The 20,789-nt window shown below is 37.4% G+C and overlaps 1 protein-coding gene across 2 annotated transcripts; it reads left to right on the forward strand.

The window, feature by feature from the left end:
- Window positions 1-1,039: 1,039 nt before the first annotated feature.
- Window positions 1,040-20,408, forward strand: trhr2 (thyrotropin releasing hormone receptor 2). Of its 2 annotated transcripts, none has more exons than XM_048169490.1 (4): window positions 1,040-1,230; window positions 3,200-3,926; window positions 7,406-7,823; window positions 18,782-20,408. In XM_048169490.1, the coding sequence occupies exons 2-4, from the start codon at window positions 3,541-3,543 to the stop codon at window positions 19,481-19,483; spliced, it is 1,506 nt and encodes a 501-aa protein (XP_048025447.1). In that variant the 5' UTR covers window positions 1,040-1,230; window positions 3,200-3,540; the 3' UTR covers window positions 19,484-20,408. The 2 variants fall into 2 exon arrangements, with proteins under 2 accessions (XP_048025447.1, XP_048025448.1); XM_048169491.1 differs by having other exon boundaries at window positions 3,531-3,926.
- Window positions 20,409-20,789: the final 381 nt, after the last annotated feature.

Genomic DNA, 20,789 nt, shown 5'->3' on the forward strand with positions numbered 1-20,789 from the left:
AATGACATACTACTTAACAATTAGTTAACAGTCATGTGCCTCAACAAGTAAAGTCATAACATAATGATGCATTTGCAAATCATTAGCTAATGATTAATTAAAGCAGACATTAATAACGCTCCGAATCTTCCTGAAGCAGTGTTTTGAAATCTGCCATCACTATATAAGTCGTTATTTTGTTTTTTTGTTCTTTATAATATTAATATTGAACCACTGTACTCACATTAACTGATTTAAATATGTTTTTAGTACATTTATGGATCTTGAGAGAGGAAATGCCATTGCTGGCTATGGAGGCCTCACTGAGCCATCGGATTTCAACAAAAATATCTTAATTTGTGTTACGAAGATGAACGAAGGTCTTACGGGTGTGGAATGCCATGAGGGTAAGTAATAAATGACATTATTTTCATTTTTGGGTGAACCCTTTAAATCTGTTCAGCCTCTAAAGCAATAGTGTCTCTTCAGAAAATTTGGACTAAACCGATTAGTTTTATGATCTCTTTATGAACGTTTTGAAGCGTCAAAGTAGTTGCATAGCTGTCAGTGGAGGGACAGAAATCGCTCAGATTTCATTAAAAATATCTTCATTTGTGTTCTGAAGATGAACGAAAGTCTTACAGGTTTGGAACGACATGAGGTTGAGTAATTCATGACAGAATTTTCATTTTTGGGTGAACTAACTCTTTAAGCTTACCATAAATGTGTAACATAAATACTAAATAGGCTCATAAATGGCTGCTGACATAGTATTTTCACTTGAAATGAGTGAAGGCTTGAATCCGGATTCCTTACATCAAGCGGATAGGAAAAAAAGACTATCACAACTTCCATTTCATAATAATAATAGGCCTTGGACAAAGTAGAAAATAAGTCACAACAAAGTTATCATGTGAGTGTACATTTTTCAAAAGTACCATGCATTTCTTTAGGCGTAGAACTTTGTGTGCATCTTTAATTATTGCCTACTTCAGTGTGCCTCAAATAACTCAAGAGACACGAATTACCAGCGAGCTCTTCCACTAGGGGACGCTATTGTAATGACGGTATCTACAGTTCAGAAGACTTACAGTTAAAAGAGTGCATTTACTAGCGCTTCTGTACAAGATCAGATTATTTGCTCGTCATGTCAAATACTTCATATCAGTGCATTTTGTTTTTTCATCAGGGGTTTACAGCCGACACTGCATGAGAGCTGTTTTGGTTCCACACATACAAGAATGATGTCTGGTAAGAGACGCTTTATTCTCTATCTTGAGAAGTTATCGATGTCAGTCTCCATAATACGAAAATTTAATCGATTTTCTTCTTTTGCATAACTCCGTTCCTAAAAGTATTTTTAAAGACAAATGTGTATTTATATAATATGAGCTTTTAGCTTATATTGTAAGCATTTTCTAAGACAAATGGCTCATGAGATGTTTTACAATACTGAATTTTTGTTTCGTTCAAGTCTGTGTAATAGCCAACGCTTCAGATAGAACACCTCGGTGCTAATGATTACTAATGTTTATAAAATTAGATCAAATATACAACTGAATCTTTCATATATTGCGATATAAACATTACAAGCAGAGCATACATATTTTTGAAAATAATTCTCAAGTTCACATACTCTTCGAGCCTCCAAACTGTTTTGCAAAATTAATGTTACTACTTTAAAAATGTGCAAAACTCTGAATTATTCGTTTTTAGGTGGTCAGTCGAGAACTATAATTATTTCCAGAGTATTAATGAAACATCTGCTTTCCTGTTCAGGCACAAATATAAGAAAGACGGTGATTCTTTACAACAACACTAGGCTGTCTACCTAAATAGTGAGCTCCCTACCTAGACAGCGTGTCTGGAAAAACCTGTGGCGCCCCAAAATGCTGTCTAGCTCATTAGGTTGTAAGACACAGCCGTGCTGTTTTCCTTAGAGCGCATTCTACTGATTTATGATTCTGGTAGTGATACAGTCAATTAGGAGAGCTAAACAAATGTGAATGACAGCCCATTTCATAGCAGCACGCTGACTTTCACCATTAATGGAAATCTCTGAATCAAGCTCAGAGAAGAAAAAAAGAAGAAGGAAGAGCTCTCCTTTATATAGCCTATGTGACAGTAGGATATTATAGTGCTTCTATTGAAAAACTTTATTATTTACATATAATTATTAATTGCATTTAACTTAATAATCTTAAGATTTCTTTTGAAACATGACCCTCATATGAAAATAATGCAATTTTTTAAATTCATGCAAAGACGGCATACTAGGGACACACACATTTGTTTCCCTCTTCAGTTTACACGATTGGAAACCGCAGAGCTCTTGTCCATATTTGCATTGCCAGAGCAGTAATAATGGAATATGAAATAGAGTAAGGTGAAGTCCGAGCAGGGTTGGGAAGTCGGGATTGAGTTAAATTACTTTTCACATCGTGTCCACCTCAATTTATTAGGGAAGCCCCGAGAGGCAGTGCAGTCTTATTTACAAGGCAAAGAGACAGCTGAAAAGAGCAACAGATGTCTGGATTTTTCAAGCTTCTGTGTAGCACGTTTTGGCCCCATTTAGTGGCTTTAATGAATTTCAAAACACTATTTTCAGACTAGAATTAATGTTCAAATATGTTATCAAAAGAGTATTTTTGGTAAACATTGTGTTCTTGCATTATGATGAACATACAGCAGAGATTTTCAGTCTTTTATGCATTATACACACTGAAAAACAGCTACTGAGGTCATTTGAATGAAGATCATTCAATTTGTAAGATCATTCAATGCGCAGAATAAAAACATTACAGAGGTTGGATTTGATTTAAAGATTCTTGGTTATTAAACATGCCATTTGCCACAGCAGCTGCGTGGCTTTAAGTCTTTCTGTGATTTTCCCTACTTATCGCCGTGCACCACTTAAAATGTCTCATTTGAATAATTAAAAGCTTCTCATCCTGTCTCAATAATGTTCAGAGGAAGTCTCCTAAAATCCTTACTAGAGCAAGTGTTATGGGAATATTTGTAAAGAGAACAAATAGGAAGTCTATGTTAGTCTGCATCATGTTATTTTAATATGTGATGCTCCCAACTCTAGTACTTATGCATTCAGGCTTATCATTTTGTGCCAGATGAAATGGACTGTTATTTAGCAATTAACGGACGGCTATGAAATCCTTTTAACAGTGATTGAGACTTGCTTTTTCCCCTGCTGACTTTATTCCAGGTTGATCAATTGGATGAACGATTGCATTAACGTGAGAAAAAAATTGACTCTGGATTCCACTTTTAATGGAAGGATACTGTTACAGATTAACACTGAAGAAATAATGGGTTGCAGTCAGCAGAGGAACATCATTATGCGGTTGAAGCCAAGAAAATTAGATAGATAGATACTTAATAAGAGAAAAGACCATCAATAAAAGCTGGAACTGAATAGATAGTTTTATGCCTTCTTTAATGTTTTGAACATTAAACAGATTTTATTCTGCTTTCTTTATCCTCCACCAATTTGATTTCTGCCTGTTCCTTCACATCTTATATGTATTTACATCAAGAGGACTAATCATGCCAGAAAATGTGAGCTCCAGAATGGACACTCCCACTAACATCTCCCTGGTGGGACCTGGGGACGCTGTGTCCGAGTCCCTGGAGTATAAGACCGTATCTGTGTTCCTTGTGCTGCTGGTGTGTGGCGTGGGAATAGTGGGAAACATCATGGTCGTGCTGGTGGTTCTTACCACACGCCACATGCGTACACCCACCAACTGCTATCTGGTGAGCCTGGCAGTGGCGGACCTGATGGTTCTGGTGGCTGCGGGTCTGCCGAACATCTCTGAGAGCCTGATGGCCACCTGGGTGTATGGGCATGCTGGGTGCCTGGGCATCACCTACTTCCAGTACCTTGGCATTAACGCGTCCTCCTGTTCAATCACAGCTTTTACTGTGGAGAGGTAAGACTTGTTAGGAAGTAACATAAAACTGAATGTAATTAAAGGATTAGTTCACTTCAGAATTAAAATGTCCTGATAATTTACTCATGCCCATGTCATCCAAGATGTTTGTCTTTCTTTCTTCAGTCGAAAAGAAATTAAGGTTTGAGGAAAACATTCCAGGATTTTTCTCCATATAGTGGACTTCAATGGGGACCAACATGTTGAAGGTCCAAATTGCAGTTTCAGTGCAGCTTCAAAAGGCTCTACACGATTCCAGCTGAAGAATAAGAGTCTTAACTAGCGAAACGATTGGTCATTATCTAAAAACAAAAAAAGTATATATTTTTTAACCACAAATGTTCGTTTTGCAGTAGCTCTGCGATGCACCACGCATTACATAATAACGTTGGAAAAGTCACGTGTGACGTAGGCGGAAGTACCGATCCAGTGTCTGCAAAGTGAACGTGCAAAGACTAAGTAAAAAAAAAAAAGAGGTAAAAAAAAAAAGACCTTATAAAAAAAGGTAAAACAACAATGTTGGACGATTTTGAAGTTGGAGGAGAAAATGAGATGGAGTTTTTCACCCTGCCGCGGTACTTCCGCCTACGTCACACTTGACCTTTCCAACGTAATTACGTAATGCATGACGCACCGCAGAGCAGTGCAAGACAAGCATTTGTCGTTAAAAAGTATATATACAGTACAGTCCAAAAGTTTGGAACCACTAAGATTTTTAATGTTTTTAAAAGAAGTTTCGTCTGCTCACCAAGGCTACATTTATTTAATTAAAAATACAGTAAAAACAGTAATATTGTGAAATATTATTACAATTTAAAATAACTGTTTTCTATTTGAATATATTTCACAAAGTAATTTATTCCTGTGATGGCAAAGCTGAATTTTCAGCATCGTTACTCCAGTCTTCAGTGTCACATGATCCTTCAGAAATCATTCTAATATGCTGATCTGCTGCTCAAGAAACATTTAATGTGTACAACTGTACAAAATATTTGTGTACAATATTTTTTTTCAGGATTATTTGATGAATAGAAAGTTCAAAAGAACAGTGTTTATCTGAAATCTAATCTTTTGTAACATTATAAATGTCTTTACTGCCACTTTTGATTGATTTAATGCATCCTTGCTGAATAAAAGTATTCATTTCTTTAATTTCTTTTCAAAAAAAATAAAAATAAAAATTCTTACTAACCCCAAACTTTTGAACGGTAGTGTATAATGCTACAGAAGCTTTGTATTTCAGATAAATGCTGTTCTTTTGAACTTTCTATTCATCAAGGAATCCTGAAAAAAAAAGTACACAACTGTTTTCAACATTGAAAATAATCATAAATGTTTCTTGAGCAGCAGATCAGCATATTAGAATGATTTCTGAAGGATCATGTGACACTGAAGACTGGAGTAACGATGCTGAAAATTCAGCTTTGCATCACAGGAATAAATTACTTTGTCAAATATATTTAAATAGTACACAGTTATTTTAAATTGTAATAATATTTCACAATATTACTGTTTTTACTGTATTTTTAATTAAATAAATGTAGCCTTGGTGAGCAGACGAAACTTCTTTTAAAAACATTAAAAATCTTAGTGGTTCCAAACTTTTGGACTGTACTGTATATATATATATACACACACATATTTTAGAAAATGTTTCGCTAGATAAGACCCTTATTCCTCAGCTGGGATCATGTAGAGCTTTTTGAAGCTGCAATGAAACGTCAATTTGGACCTTCAACCCTTTGTACCCAGTGAAGTCCACTATATGGAGAAAAATCCTGGAATGTTTTCCTCAAAAACCTTAATTTCTTTTCCACTGAAGAAAGAAAGACATAAACATCTTGGATGACATGGGGGTGAGTAAATTATCAGGAAATTTTGATTCTGAAGTGAACTAATCCTTTAAGTCAAAATAAGTGAAATAATATGAAGATAATATGAAATGCCCCAAGAAGTCTAATGAATATTGATAGACTTTGTGGCTTATTACTTATGCGTTGGGTATACAAACAAACTGACAAGTTAATTTCTTTTGTCTTTTTGCCATGAAGGATTTCAGCATTTTAAATATCAATATTTAACCTTCTGGTGGTCTTCAGTCATGTTTTTTTACAATTTTTTTTTTACTTCATCAAAATTGTATGAAACTTGGTGACTTTTGCGGCAATTGTTATATAAACACAAAAAAATTAGAAAACGATTAGATTACAAAAGATTACAAAAAAGCTAAATAAATCTTATATAAAAGTCACACTTGTGATCTTTGACCACCATAGGAAATTAATGGGAAATTACAGAGGAAAAACACAAAGCTTTTTTATTAGGTACAATCTACAATCAGCCACAATTAAGTAGTCTTTGATTATGTCTCTAAATATAAATCCAAATGTAAAACCTAAAAAAAAAAAAAAATGTCTGAAAATACACATAGCAACTAAGGAATACACAACCTCTTTATATATACAGGCATCTAGTGGTTAGACTATGGTATTACAAATTATTTTCTTTGTTTTTTCCATCAGATACCTTACCTCCATACCTTCTAATCTATACATTGGATTTTAAATATCCTTGCTCCATTTTAAACTTAAACACTGTTAATTGAAAATAGTATGTAATTCTATCAGTAAATAATGCATAATTTAGAGGTCAATATTATCTAGTACCATTAAACCCCATCAAATACAAAATATTAAAGAATAAGTATTACTGAATCAAAATATAGTACATTACTTATTGTCTTCTATTATTATTATTATTCGTTATTTATATAGCACTTTTCTGGGTACTCAAAGCGCTTTACATATGGAAGGGGGAATCTGCTCAGCCACCACCAATGTGCAGCATCCACCTGGATGATGCGACGGCAGCCATATTGCGCCAGAACGGCCACCACAAAACAGCTTATTGGTGGAGAGGAGACAGAGTGATGAAGCCAATCAGTGTATGGGGATGATTAGAAGGCCATGATGGATGGAGGCCAATGGGCAAATTTTGTCCAAGATGTCGGGGTTACACCCCTACTGTTTTCGAAGGACATCCTGGGATTTTTAACGACCACAGAGAGTCAGGACCTCGGTTTAACATCTCATCCGAAGGATGGTGCTTTTTGACAGTATAGTGTCCCCATCACTATACTGGGGCGTTAGGACCCACACAGACCACAGGGTGAGCACCCCCTGCTGGCCTCACTAACACCTCTTCCAGCAGCAACCTAGTGTTCCCAGGAGGCCTCCCATCCAGGTACTAACCAGGCTCAGCCCTGCTTAGCTTCAGTGGGCAACCAGTCTTGGGCTACAGAGTGATATGGCTGCTGGTGATATGGTTACAGTGTGGTATGGCTGCTGGTCTTATGTTTTGTTTGTTTTTTTGACCAAAGAGGATCACAAGTGTGAACCCTAAAAGAGGAATAGGCTTACCAGAGGGTTAAATATTTTTAATTAAATAATACTCATTACTAATATCTCTTTGTTCCACAGATACATCGCGATATGTCACCCAATGAGGGCACAAACCGTCTGTACGGTTTCCCGAGCCAAACGCATCATTGCCGGGGTGTGGGTTTTCACCTGTGTCTACTGTATGCTCTGGCTTTTCCTGGTGGACATCCAGGTGAACCCTGACGGTCGTGTTCAGTGTGGCTACCGTGTCTCTCGAGACCTCTATCTGCCCATTTACCTTATCGACTTCGCCATCTTCTACGTTATCCCGCTGCTTCTGGCCATTGCTCTTTACGGTCTCATCGCCCGAATCCTTTACCTGAATCCTCTGCCCCACCCACCAGACTCGGGCACCATAACCGCCCCCACTCTCAGGAGGAGCTGCAAAGAACCGGCGGACGCTGGAAAAGGAGGTCGCCAGGGACGGCCAAAGAGCGCGCTTTCTTCCCGGAAACAGGTAGGTGTGTGTATGTGTGTTTCTGCATAAGTTTGTTTTTAGACAATTCTGCATTTTGATATCCACTGAGATTGCAATACAGGGCAAACGAGGGGCAGTTCTCCTCTCCTGTACCGTGCCTTATGATTATTATCTCATATTTGTTTTTTGAAAGGTCAGTTCTTTTTTCTGAGAAGAATGTTTCACTCTACTAAATGTCAATTTGTGAGAAGAAGAGTGTGTTGATATTTTCCTGATGCAGTTTAAAATAGTGTTTAAAAGTAACAAATTTAATTGGCAAAATTTAGATAATCAAGTCGAGATTTCAATTTTTTTATTTGATTGCATTTTAATTCGTACAAGCTAAGTGCCTAATTTGGCGTGATAATAAAAAAGAGACAATCATTTAAAACCTAGTTGCCACTGGTGGCTGTTTTAAATTTAAAATATCATCACATAAAGTGCACGGCAGTGTTTCCTGCACCCAACAACAAACACAGCGTGAGCCTTTGTGTCACAAACAAATGATTCCTAGGTACCAATTATTTGTGATGATTCATTCAAAATAATTCACAGCTTCGAATTCACTCACGAATCAGAGGTTTGAACCAGATTCAGTGAATCTTTAGGAGCCGTTATTGAGTTCACAACTGAGTCATTTTTCATGAACCAGTGATGTATATTCTTTACAAGACTTACACCAGTCTATTTATTGACTTGTTGTTTAAATGACAATGCATATTTTAAGGTGCAGTGAATAAGGTCCAATTGTACATGTGAACTGAGTGTAAGAAAAGGTCTGTTTGGTTGATACTATTATGTATGGAACCATTGCCAACACATTTTACTGATAGCATCAAAGTGGAATTTATGCTAAATGTTTTTTTGTTGTCTGAAATGCTGTATACAGCACAATAATATATTTGCACACCTACTTTGTGCAAAGAAAGTCATATATGGATGCAGACCAAACATCTGAGCTCTTTTTTTTATTGTGTGAAAGGGTACATAATGGCCGAATATCATCATAAAGCAGATCATTAGGATCTATCTCATCAGAAGAGAGGCATTAGGGGCCATCAGGGTACAGTCTGGGTCTAGATTACCATCACTGCATCAGCCACAGCTATGTTGTGACACTGGAATGATGGGCTCTGTGATAGATCATAGATATTAGAGATATGATCTATGCATGCAGTGAGACCATGAAAGACATGCAAAGGCCAAGAATTTCAGAAGATCTTCGATGTATTTATTGTTTAAAGGCTCTGAATGAAGATGAACTTACACAATTAAATTTTTTTTTTAAATATGCCTCTACAGTTTTTATTCCGTTTTTTAATTCAGTTTATTTTAGTTTTTTATTACATCAGGTTAAACTAAATGAAAATGAGATGTTGCACTGGCTAAAATAATATAAGTTTTTTTTTTTTTTTAAGTGTTTTAGATTTTATTTTACTTCAGTTAACTTTTATTTAATTTCAAGTAATGAAAATGTTTTTTTTTAATGGTTTCACTATAAGTTTCGTCTGCTCACCAAGGCTACATTTATTTAATTAAAAATACCAGTAATATTGTGAAATATTATTACAATTTAAAATAAAGATATACAGATATACTTATTGTAGTCCTGAGATTTTAATGATCTGCTGCTCAGTTTAGACTTCATTGGAGTGTCAAACAGGGGAGAACGGATATTATCGTGAAATTCAGGGCATTCTATGACCTTACGTGTACGTGTCCCTGTGTTTATATATATGTGTGTATATATATATATATATATATATATATATATATATATAAACTAAATATGAAACTAATATATATATATATATATATATATATATATATATATATATATGTGTATGTGTGCAATATCACACTCGTAGCCATGTGATATGGCTGTATATCAGCACGGTTGTGATTCGGCCATAAGTAATCACAGCGTGCTGATATACAGCCATATCGCACAGCTACAAGTGTGATATTGCGTTTATACAACAGTTCGACGGCACGAGTGTGTAAATAAATAAGAAATAACAACAGAGTGTCTTTAAAACCCTCTTTTGTGCAACACTACTTCCGCCCTTCAAATCTCAAGTTACTGACAGTAATTTAATGGTTACTGACAACTCAGCATTGTCAACATTAGTATTGTATTCTTGACAAAATAGACTTACAAATTGTACAAATTGCTCTTGGCTATGTTGCCTTCTCCTGTTGCCATCTCTCTCTCTCTCTCTCTCTCTCTCTCTCTCTCTCTCTCATTCAATCTCTTTCTCTTCCTTCCCTTATATTTTTATTTTGTCTAGATAATTTACTTATATTTTGTATTGTAGTAGCGCTTTTTACTGTGCATTTGTGTGTGTGTGTTTTTTTTTTTTTTTATGTGTATATGGGTAATGATACTCTGTCTTTGTTTTAGGGTGACTTTTTAACATTCTGTCAAGGGTCTACAGATGAAAAATATCCTTTTGGGGTAATTCTGGCATATTTACAGTTATGCTTATTAATGTGCATTGCCCCTGTTAAAAAAAAAAAAAAAAAAAAGTAAAAAAAAAAGTTGACAGTTGGACCAAGTTGAGTCCCTCCATTGAAACTCATTGTATTTTGTCCAGTATGCAGCATTACCTGTGTCTGAAATAACATTCATTCTTTAGGTTGATGTCCATAATATTATATCCATTATAAAAGTCTGTTTGAATGTCCGCTGAGAAAAGCAATCTTTTTAACTTATTTGTCCTTTTTACAGCTAAGAGAATTTTCCATAGCATACAGCAAACAACTTCCTTTGCAAAAGTTCCTTTCAATTTAAAGGTGCCCTTGATTCAAAAATTGAATTTACCTTGGCATAGTTAAATAACAAGAGTTCAGTACATGGCAAAGACATACAGTGAGTCTCAAACCCCATCGTTTCCTCCTTCTTATATAAATCTCATTTGTTTAAACGACCTCCGAAGAACAGGCGAATCTCAACATAACACCGACTGTTACGTAACAGTCGGGGTGTACGCCCCAATATTTGCATAATGCCAGCCCATGATGTTCCCAGCATTATAAAAGGCATTAGACAAGGGCAGCCAGTTAATGTCTGGAGCTGCACACAGCCGAATCATCAGACTAGGTAAGCAAGAACAACAGCGAAAAATGGCAGATGGAGCAATAATAACTGACATAATCCATGATAGCATGATATTTTTACTGATATTTGTAAATTGTCTTTCTAAAAGTTTCGTTAGCATGTTGCTAATGTACTGTTAAATGAGGTTAAAGTTACCATCGTTTCTTACTGTATTCACAGAGACAAGAGCCGTCGCTATTTTCATTTTTTAAACACTTGCAGTCTGTATAATGCATAAACACAACTTCATTCTTTATAAATCTCTCCAACAGTGTAGCATTAGCCGTTAGCCACAGAGCATATAGCCTCAAACTCATACAGAATCAAACGTAAACATCAAAATAAATACTTTACTCACATAATTCGAAGCATGCATGCAGCATGCATGACGAACATCTTGTAAAGATCCATTTGAGGGTTATATTAGCTGTGTGAACTTTGTAAATGCGCTGTAATATAGTCGACAGCTGGTGTGGCAGGGAGCATGCGATTTAAGGGGCCGGCGCCGAGTGTAAATCAGTGCATTGTTAATGATGCCCCAAAATAGGCAGTTAAAAAAATTAATTTAAAAAAATCTATGGGGTATTTTGAGCTGAAACTTCACAGACACATTCAGGAGACACCTTAGACTTATATTACATCTTGTGAAAGAACGTTCTTGGGCACCTTTAAAAGTCTCTTGCGACTGACTTGAATGAGTCTCATTCACTCGTAAAGTTTTGCCTTCATCTAATGACGTTTTAATGGAACTTTAACTCAATCCATATTACGCACTATTTATTGAACATCAAAAAAAAAAAAAAAAAACAAAAAAAAAACAACAATAGCTATTATAAATGACAGTAGGAAGTACAGATAAGTCAAACGTACAAAAGCACTAGTGTTCCCATGACAGGTTGTCAAATGTTCTGTGGATAATTACCAAATGCCAAAAAATAAATAAATAAAATAAAAGCTACACAGTTAATGAAAATATTGTCAGAAACCTGGCTTGTATCTCTATAATTTCCAATCAACTAAAGATGTTACAAATCTGCCTGGAAGAGGATGTGTATAAATTGTCCTATTGCACGGTGAGGATGAGAGTTTGAGTGGCCAAAGACTCTCCAAGGATCACAGCTGCAGAATCTGAAGTCTCTGGGTCAGAAAAGCCTTAAAGGGATAGTTCACCCTAAAATGAAAAATTGACTTGCGCAGTATGTGTACGGTCATCCGCCGGAAGCTAGTTATTTGAATTTTCTTACAAAAACACATCCCTTCACTTCAAAAGGCCTTTTATTAACCCTCTGGAGCCATATGGATTACTTTGATTATGGAAAGATGCATTTTTTTGTTGTTGTTTTAAAACGTGGCTCCCCATTCACAACCATTATAAACCTTGGAGGACTAAGGATATTTTTAAATATATCTCCTATTGGGTTCATCTGAAAAGAAGATAGTCTTATACACCCAGGATGCCGTGAGGGTGAGTAAATCATGTGATAATTTTCATTTTTGTGTGAACTATCCTTTTAAAAAAATATCAAACTGCACCTTCATCACCGCAGGTTGTTCGGTAAGTGTTTCAAGAATAATCCTTCTCGCTCATCCATAAACAATCTCCAGCATATCAGACTGAGACTGGCTTCTATGGTCACATGAAACTAAAAAAATAGTTTTTTGGCAGCAAACCCACCAGATGGGTTTGGTGCACACAGGGATAAAAAGTACCCCATGCGCACTGTTAAATACATGCTGGATCTTTAATGTTGTGGGCCTATTTTTCTGCTGGAGGTCCTGGACATCTTTTTTATATACATGGCATCATGGATTCTATCAAATAACAGATAAAAAGTCAAAACCTGACTGCCTATGCTAGAAATCTTATAATGGGCCATGGTTGGATCATCCATCAGGACAATGTTTCAAAACAAACATAAAATACACAAGAATGCTCACTGAGCACAAAATGAAGCTTCTTCCAAGTCCGACTGAGGAGGGAGGGTGGGGGTTCTGGAGGAGGGCATGAGACAAAAGAAAATAAAACAGAGTCCAGGGAATAAGAAAATGTCCATGGTGGTGTGGAAGGTGGGAGAAGCCAAAGAGGAGCCAGGAGCAGGAGAAGCCAGGAGGTGGTTCAGAGACCAGCCAGGACGAGGCCCCAGGGCGGAGTCTAAGGTGGGAGGAGCCTTGGTGGAGTCGACTTGATGGAAGACGACACTCTGGGGATGACCAACGGAGATGCAGCCGAAGATGGAGACCCAGATGAAGCCAATGAGCCCATGCGTAGCTGTTGGTCCAGGAGACCGAGGAGGAGCCATGGCAACGAGCATCCGAGGTGGAGGCGGAAGTCCAGAGGGCAGAGGCTGAGCCGGTGGGACTAAGGACGGAGGCGGAGCGGGGGGGAAGGCAGAGCTAGATGGAGACGAAGGTGCAGGCAGGTCGACGGCTGACCAAGGTGGAGCCGGAAAGACGAGGGTGCCCGGATGACCAATGGATTCCGGTGGAGCCGAGGGAGGGAGGAGCCAAGGTGGATCTGATATGTCTCCAGGCTGTGGCGGAGCAGGGGGCACAGAGGCTGGAGGCAGAGACAGGGGATTCTCTGTGCAAGATGGAGATGATGACCTTAAGACACTAGGAAGCTCTACATGCCATGTAGGAGATGTTGAGGGGCTGAAAGACATCAGCGGTGATGGGGCTGAGGAACTGGCTGACTGAGGTGGTGGGAGAGGGAGGCTGGGAGGGAATTCTGGAGATACTTGGGACACTGGAGAATAAGAAGACGCTGGAGACACCTGGGGACTAGGAAAAACCTCTCCACAAAAATCAATAAGGTCCTCATCAAAAATGTCCTTTAAATCCTCATAATATTTGCCATAAAAACAAGTCTTATCCACCGTGGTGGAGTTGTGGGTGGGGCTTTCCTCCCAGCCCTCAAGCTCCATGAGCACTCCCTCGTTGATGAATGACGTTACCGGCTCACGCATATGGTCAGAACCTTGCGATGGAATGGGCTCCGGGGCAATGTTACCATCTGACCTTGTCCTCGGTCCTGGCTCATCCATCGTGGCGGGCATGCCTCCTCGGTCTGCAGTGGGCTCATAAAACATCTTCGTTCAGTTCACTCACTGGTGGTGGTTGACTGGTCTCTGGTGGAGCTGGAGTCGGAGCAGGGCTGGTGAGTTCATCCTTCGGCGGAGCAGACGGTGAACGATGACATGTTGCTCACCAGCACCCACTCAACGAACTCGGCGAAAGATCCCCGAGGACCCACACTGGGCAGGCGAGCCTTTGTGCGTTTCGTTCAAGCTGGCCAGGTAGAATGCGCACAGGGAATAATCGGGAAAGTCCGTAAGGCCCGCCAGATAGAGAAACACACCGGTGTGGGCCTCGAGGCTTTTCTGCTCCTGCTCCAGGTATAGCAGTAAAACAGCAGGTGTGTTCATACCGTCTTCGGTTTGGTCCGATCTTCTGTCACTGTAACGTATATAATGAAGCTCACAAAGATGAGGAATAACAGGAAACAGGATCTTTAATGACGAATCTCAGGAAATTCTTAACAAACACCATAACACACGTATACATTGACGAGATTGGACAAAGAACTGAAAGACAGAGGGAGATACTAGAACACGTGAGGAGTGATTAACACGGCACAGGTGAATGACATTACTGATTAGACAGACTGGGGAGAAACTAGGTCACGGACTAAACCAAAAACACAATGAAAGAGGGAGACACCGACTATACATGTAACACATGGAGCCGGGAATCTGAAGGATCTGGAGAGATTCTGTATGAAGGAAAGGTGTCTGATCTCTTCTCAGGTGTTCTCCAAACTCATTAGTCATTATAGGTGAAGACTTAGAGCCATTATCTTGGCAAAAGGAGGTTGAAAAAAGTATTGAATAAAAGGGTGCCAATGATGCCAACGTCTTTTGGAGAAAGTCATTTATTTCCTAAAGAGATTTTCCCACATTTTCAATTCTTTTACTTCAATGAAAGGTTAGATTTTTTTTGTGAATTTTATAATAAAAGATCAAAAGAATTAACAATGCAGATCTGTTTTTTACAGGCTTCTTTGTTCATATTTACCAAGGGTGCCAACCATTCTAACCACAACTACAGATAATGTCATGAAATTCAGACCATGCGGTGACCTACGCGCACATGTACCTGCAACTGTGTTTACCTCAAATGTGCACTTATGTGGAGACTCTTGTGAGTCTCAGATCAAAATCTTGAAGATTCAAGAGGGCCCCACTTGAGCGGAACATTTGCATAATATGATTTGTGATGTTCACTCAAGTATGCTTAATACTCCTAGAGATTATGCTCTTTGAGGTTAAAAGAGCGGCTCACTTTCTTTCGCTTTTGTACCTCGGTTACGCCGCACCTCCAGCGCTTTGATCACTTCATCTGCAAATTTCATAAAGTTCAATACGATTCAAGATGCCTGTGCCACCGCAGTGGTTGAGTGAAGTTATCTCTCCTAGGAATCTGATAAAGTCATCACTACAGTAGAGGCTCCCCTTTATTTAACCTAATCATGAGTAGCAGCCGGCTTTGTTTGTGCTGTGTTAAGACCTTGTTTTCCATTGATAAGCAATCACAATAACCAGATATTCCAAATATATATTCAAATTGTCACTGCCAGTCATGCAGTCATTATCTCCTGCTTTGTTAATTAAAGGAGCTCCTCCCAGCCCCACACAGCTTCAATTAGATGCTTTGTTGTGCAGACAATTTTGTCATTATTATTGAAGGTCTCCGTCACCGGTTGTCTATCTCCAGCGTGAGACAATGAGTGCGCTCAAACCCCAGAGGAGTCCCTGTGAATGTTAATGGGAGGAATTTTTGCATTTATTTGTCGCTTGAACTAAGTGAGGAGACATTAGGGAGGACTTCTTTGTTTTCTTTGACAGTCAAAACATGGTGTGGATATATTCCTTCAAAATATATTCCTTCTTTGACAGTCAAAACATGGTGTGGATATATTCCTTCAAAATATATTCCTTCTTTGACAGTCAAAACTTGGTGTGGATATATTCCTTATATCCCTTCACACAGGGGTTCAACAGTTTGCCTGTTAACCATCACCGACACAAAGATGATGTTTAACTGATGTTTGACTGTGCGTCTCCATCTTGTTGTCTCTCTCTCTCTCATTCTCTCTACCAATCCCACAGTTTTCATGCCATGAACAAAAATGTAATATGTAATTGTGTCTTTTTGAGATCTAGATAAGGATGAATTATTTTTTTAATGTAACTCAAAGCACTTTGTCTAAGCCTGTTTGTACATTTTCTGTTAAAAATACCTCTAAATATATACTGTACACACTAACAAGAAGACATGGAAAATTGCGTTATTTTCATCGATCATGTACATGTCTTTTCCTACCTTGAAAGCGCAAATATATGTTTTCTTTTGATCTATTGAACATTGTTGCTGTGAATTCTGTTATAACATTCCCAGGTGAAAAAATGTTTGCGCACTAATTTTGTACTCAATATACTAAAAAAATTTCTTTAGTACAACTTAAAATAATCTTAAGAACATCTAAGTGTACTCAACTGTGCTATTTTGAGACACCATGAAATATGAACTAAAATGTGCTTCTAATATACTATCTCTGTATTAAAAATGTATGAAAAATGTATTTAGATATCACTTATAGTACATTTGAACCCATAGTGTACTACAAGTGGTAGTACCCATAGTACACTATGGGTTCAAATGTACTATAAGTGATATCTAAATAAATTTTAATACATTTTTAATACAGAGATAGAATATTAAAAACACATTTTAGTTCATATTTCATGGTGTCTCAAAATAGCACAGTTTAGATGTTCTTAAGATTATCTTAAGAAGTACTAAAGAAGAATTTTTAGTATATTAAGTACAAAATTAAAAACTGTGAAAATGGAGCACTTTAAGTACATTATAGAAATGTCCTTTTTTTCACCTGGGTTACCATGGTAACATTATCTAGCTAGTTAACATTGATATGTTGTAGAAATTGTGAACATGACTTATGACAGTTTAGGGCGTATAAGTTTTAAAGGGGACCTATTATGCAAAATTCACTTTTACATGGTGTTTGAACATAAATGTGTGTGGCAGTGTGTGTACACAACCACCCTATAATGATAAAAATCCATCCACTCCTTTTTTAAAATCCCTATAATTCATAATTTCTCAGAACAAGCCACTTGCAGATTCTGTACAAAGTGATGTCACTTTGTACAGGCCCCGCCCATGACTGTTGACAGACACTGCCATATTAGCATAGACCCCGCCCTGAGCAAGTTGTACACAGTCTGCCATTGTGTCTCAGCTGTAGCGACAAGAAAGCGATTGAGGTGTTTTGTTGTTGGATGTAAAAATGAACATAGTCTTCATTTACTCCTGACATCTAAGCCTGGAGTAGTTTTATTTTTAAAGGGAATGTACCACGGATCTAATATATGCATGCGATTTCTGTCCCTGCTGTTTACACTCACAGACATAACTGATTGTGTGTATTTTGCAGTTTAAGCACAATAAAAGAGAAGTTAGTTAATACTCACGAGATGCACCGTCTGACAGCCAGCTTTCTGTGCGTGTGCTTCAGATATGTGCGCTCAGAAAACCATACATTTGAAGTTTAAACTGATATAGCTTCAAAATGCATGCAGATAATAAACTTTCATGATGAAGAAGAACTGCAGTGTCCCTGAGCGTGATCATGATAGAGATGATAATCAAAACCAAGCAGATGTCTTGTTAGTATTTGACAGAGTATCCGATGCATGCATGCGGGAGCTGTGATTGAAGGAAGCACAATTCTGGATAGGGGGTGGGGAGCAGCAGCTCATTTGTATTTAAAGACACATGCACGAAAACAGCATGTTTTTGCTAGCACTCAAAAATAAGCATTTACAACATGGTATAATAAATTATCTGTGTGATATTTTGAGCTGAAACTTCACAGACACATTCTGGGGACACCTGAGACTTACATTACATCTTGTAAAAAGGGGCATAATAGGTCCCTGTTAAAGAGTTGAAATTTATTAATAGATTACAGTAGGCCTCTTTTTTCCAGTAGATATGATTATAAATCAGCTAATTTAAGCTTAACTATTTGTTGTACCTTGTTTTTCTGTCTTAAAATCTTAACATTTATTAAACAAAAAAAAATGTTGCTAAAATAAATAGTATCTTTATGTTATACGTTGTATTTTAAAGTCTCTTATGCTTCTAAATCAGCATTTATTTGATTAAATAAAGGAAAACAGTAATGATGTGAAATATATATTTTAAATGTAATGAAATTTTAGTCAGTATTCAGTGTCAGGTGATCCTTCAGAAATCATTCTAATATGCTGATTTGGTGCTCAAGAAACATTTATTATTATTTTCAAAACAGTAGTGTAAAATAATTGAATAAAAGTAAACAGAACAGAATAGAAATGGCTGAAACATTGCTATTCATCCTTCTCTTTCTGCATTTTGTCCGTCGCAGTTTAAAAAGTCAAATGTCAGGATTTTTATCTTGTTATACAAACACTGTAACTTGCTACAAAAAAAAATATTCAAGATTCATATCATTAAAATAAACTATTCAAAAGAGTAAGGTTAAATTAGCACATGAACATCTGTTCACACTATTAACATCTTCCTGTCAATGGCATGAGAAACAGCTTGTTAAAAAATAGTGCAATATGTGACCATGAGGAACATGTTTGCCATTATTGTTAGAAATACTGGAAAGGGAGTCTTCTGAATTCATAAGCTTTGAGCTCACATTTGAACTTTATTACATTTGCTGTATATGCGATAATATATAGAAACTTCAAAGAACCACTTTTATCATTTCTTGCCTCTGCAGGTCACTAAGATGCTGGCAGTGGTGGTTGTGCTCTTCGCCCTGCTGTGGATGCCATACAGGACCCTGGTTCTCATTAACTCCTTTGTGAGCACGCCATACCTGGACGCCTGGTTCCTGCTCTTCTGCAGGACCTGCATTTACGCCAACAGTGCAATCAACCCCGTCGTTTACAACCTGATGTCCCAGAAGTTTCGCTCGGCCTTCCGTGGGCTGTACCGCTGCCATAGGGAAGACTTGCACCAGCGGACACTCTCCATGCTCCAGAGCGGATACAGCCTAGGAAGAGACCCCCGAATTTGCAGCAACACCAACGGCACCAGAGACACACCTAAGAAAATCGGTTCAGTCACTCCTGAGCAGAAACAAAACAAAGGCGTGGAGAACAAGATAAATATGGACAAGCTGATTAGCGATGGCGTAAAAAATGAGATTGATCCAAGCATCAACAAAAATGCAGTTGAAAACTGCAACATAGAGGAATTGAAAACCTCAGTAGACAAGGAGATGCCTACAGTAGAGAACGTGGACATGAGCAAGATTAATGATAATGGGAAAATAATGGAGGAAAGCGCTAATACTACTCAGGATATTATCGCTGACATGAGCAACACAGAGCAGACACAGCTAGCCTGCGGTGAATTCAAATCCACTCTGGGGGAAGCTAGACAGAATGACACAGAGCTAAATCACAGCATTGTATAGATCAGTATACTATATATAAAACTATATCTTCAAATTGGGACCTTGATTGTATGTACTAACAGGCGTCATTCTCTCTCTCCAGTGGAGGTGGCAAGACTGTAGCCACTCACTCCTCATAATTTACAAGTGAAAACATTTGGCTGTCAGCACCAGCATCACATGCCTCCTACTGCTAAAGCTCCAGCTAGGGCTACTTGATATATAAAAAAAATCATATTGTGATTATTTTGACAAAACATTTAACTTATTTTGATCTCATATTGCTGCTTCTTAGAAATGTAGATATAGAATTACATAGAAACAGCACTCATCAAAAATAAAAGGCTGGAATGTGCTACACGACTTTTAAAATCTGAACAGATTTTTAAACATTATGCATTATACACTTGCCGTCTTTGTAAATGGTTACAGTGGAAAACCTGACCGTCAAACACTAAACAACTGAGGATCACACACTACCAGACTTGTGGAAACATGCACTCACTCATGCACTCATTGCTACTCATTGCTAGGAGACACGTGACAGATGAAAACAAAATGTGCTTTATCTTCCAATGGACTGGATAGAATCATAATCTGAAGCTAAAAAAAATCAGAGCCTGAGTCTATCATATACTAAGTGATTTTATGTGAAATCTGGGATATCAAACTGCCCAATTTTCTGCAGACTGGCTATGACTTTCAGCAAGTTTTAACTCTGCCAGACTGCAAATCAGAGCAAAAAATATGGGCAAAAGTTGTGTAGTGTATTCCAGAATTGAACTGTTGCTCCTAGAAAGCAGTAAAATGCAAATTAAAATTGGGAATTTTGATTAAAGGGATAGTTTACTCAATAATGAAAATTATTTACTCACCCGCATGTTGTTCCAAACCATGTTCTTTCTTCTGTGGAACACAAAAGAAGATATTTTGAAGAATGTTTTATTCAGTTTTAGTTCATACAATGAATACGGAAGAGGATTAGGGCCAAGCAATAATAAAAAAATAAAACCATCTCGAGATTAAAGTTGTTAAATTTCGAGAAAAAACACATTAAATTTCGAGAAAAAAGTCGAAATAAAATGTTGAGAATAAACTCATTAAATTACGAGAAAAAAATTGTTAAATTTCAAGAAAAAAGTTGAGATAAAATGTTGAGAATAAACTCGTTAAATTACGAGAAAAAACTCGTTAAATTTCGCGAAAAAAGTTGAGATAAAATGTTGAGAGTAAAGTCATTAAATTACGAGAAAAAACTCGTTAGATTATGAGAACAAATTCGTTAAATTATGAGAAAAAAGTCGTTAAATTTCGAGAAAAAAGTCAG

The sequence above is a fragment of the Megalobrama amblycephala genome, linkage group LG19 (assembly GCF_018812025.1).
Source record: "Megalobrama amblycephala isolate DHTTF-2021 linkage group LG19, ASM1881202v1, whole genome shotgun sequence".
Taxonomy (NCBI): Eukaryota; Metazoa; Chordata; class Actinopteri; order Cypriniformes; family Xenocyprididae; genus Megalobrama; species Megalobrama amblycephala.

Excerpts from the sequence above, each read along its gene's own strand:
- trhr2 (XM_048169490.1), top strand. The coding sequence starts at position 3,541 with ATGCCAGAAAATGTGAGCTCCAGAATGGACACTCCCACTAACATCTCC. Across the intron at positions 3,927-7,405 it reads ACAGCTTTTACTGTGGAGAG|ATACATCGCGATATGTCACC; the intron begins GTAAGACTTGTT and ends TTTGTTCCACAG. Across the intron at positions 7,824-18,781 it reads CGCTTTCTTCCCGGAAACAG|GTCACTAAGATGCTGGCAGT; the intron begins GTAGGTGTGTGT and ends TTGCCTCTGCAG.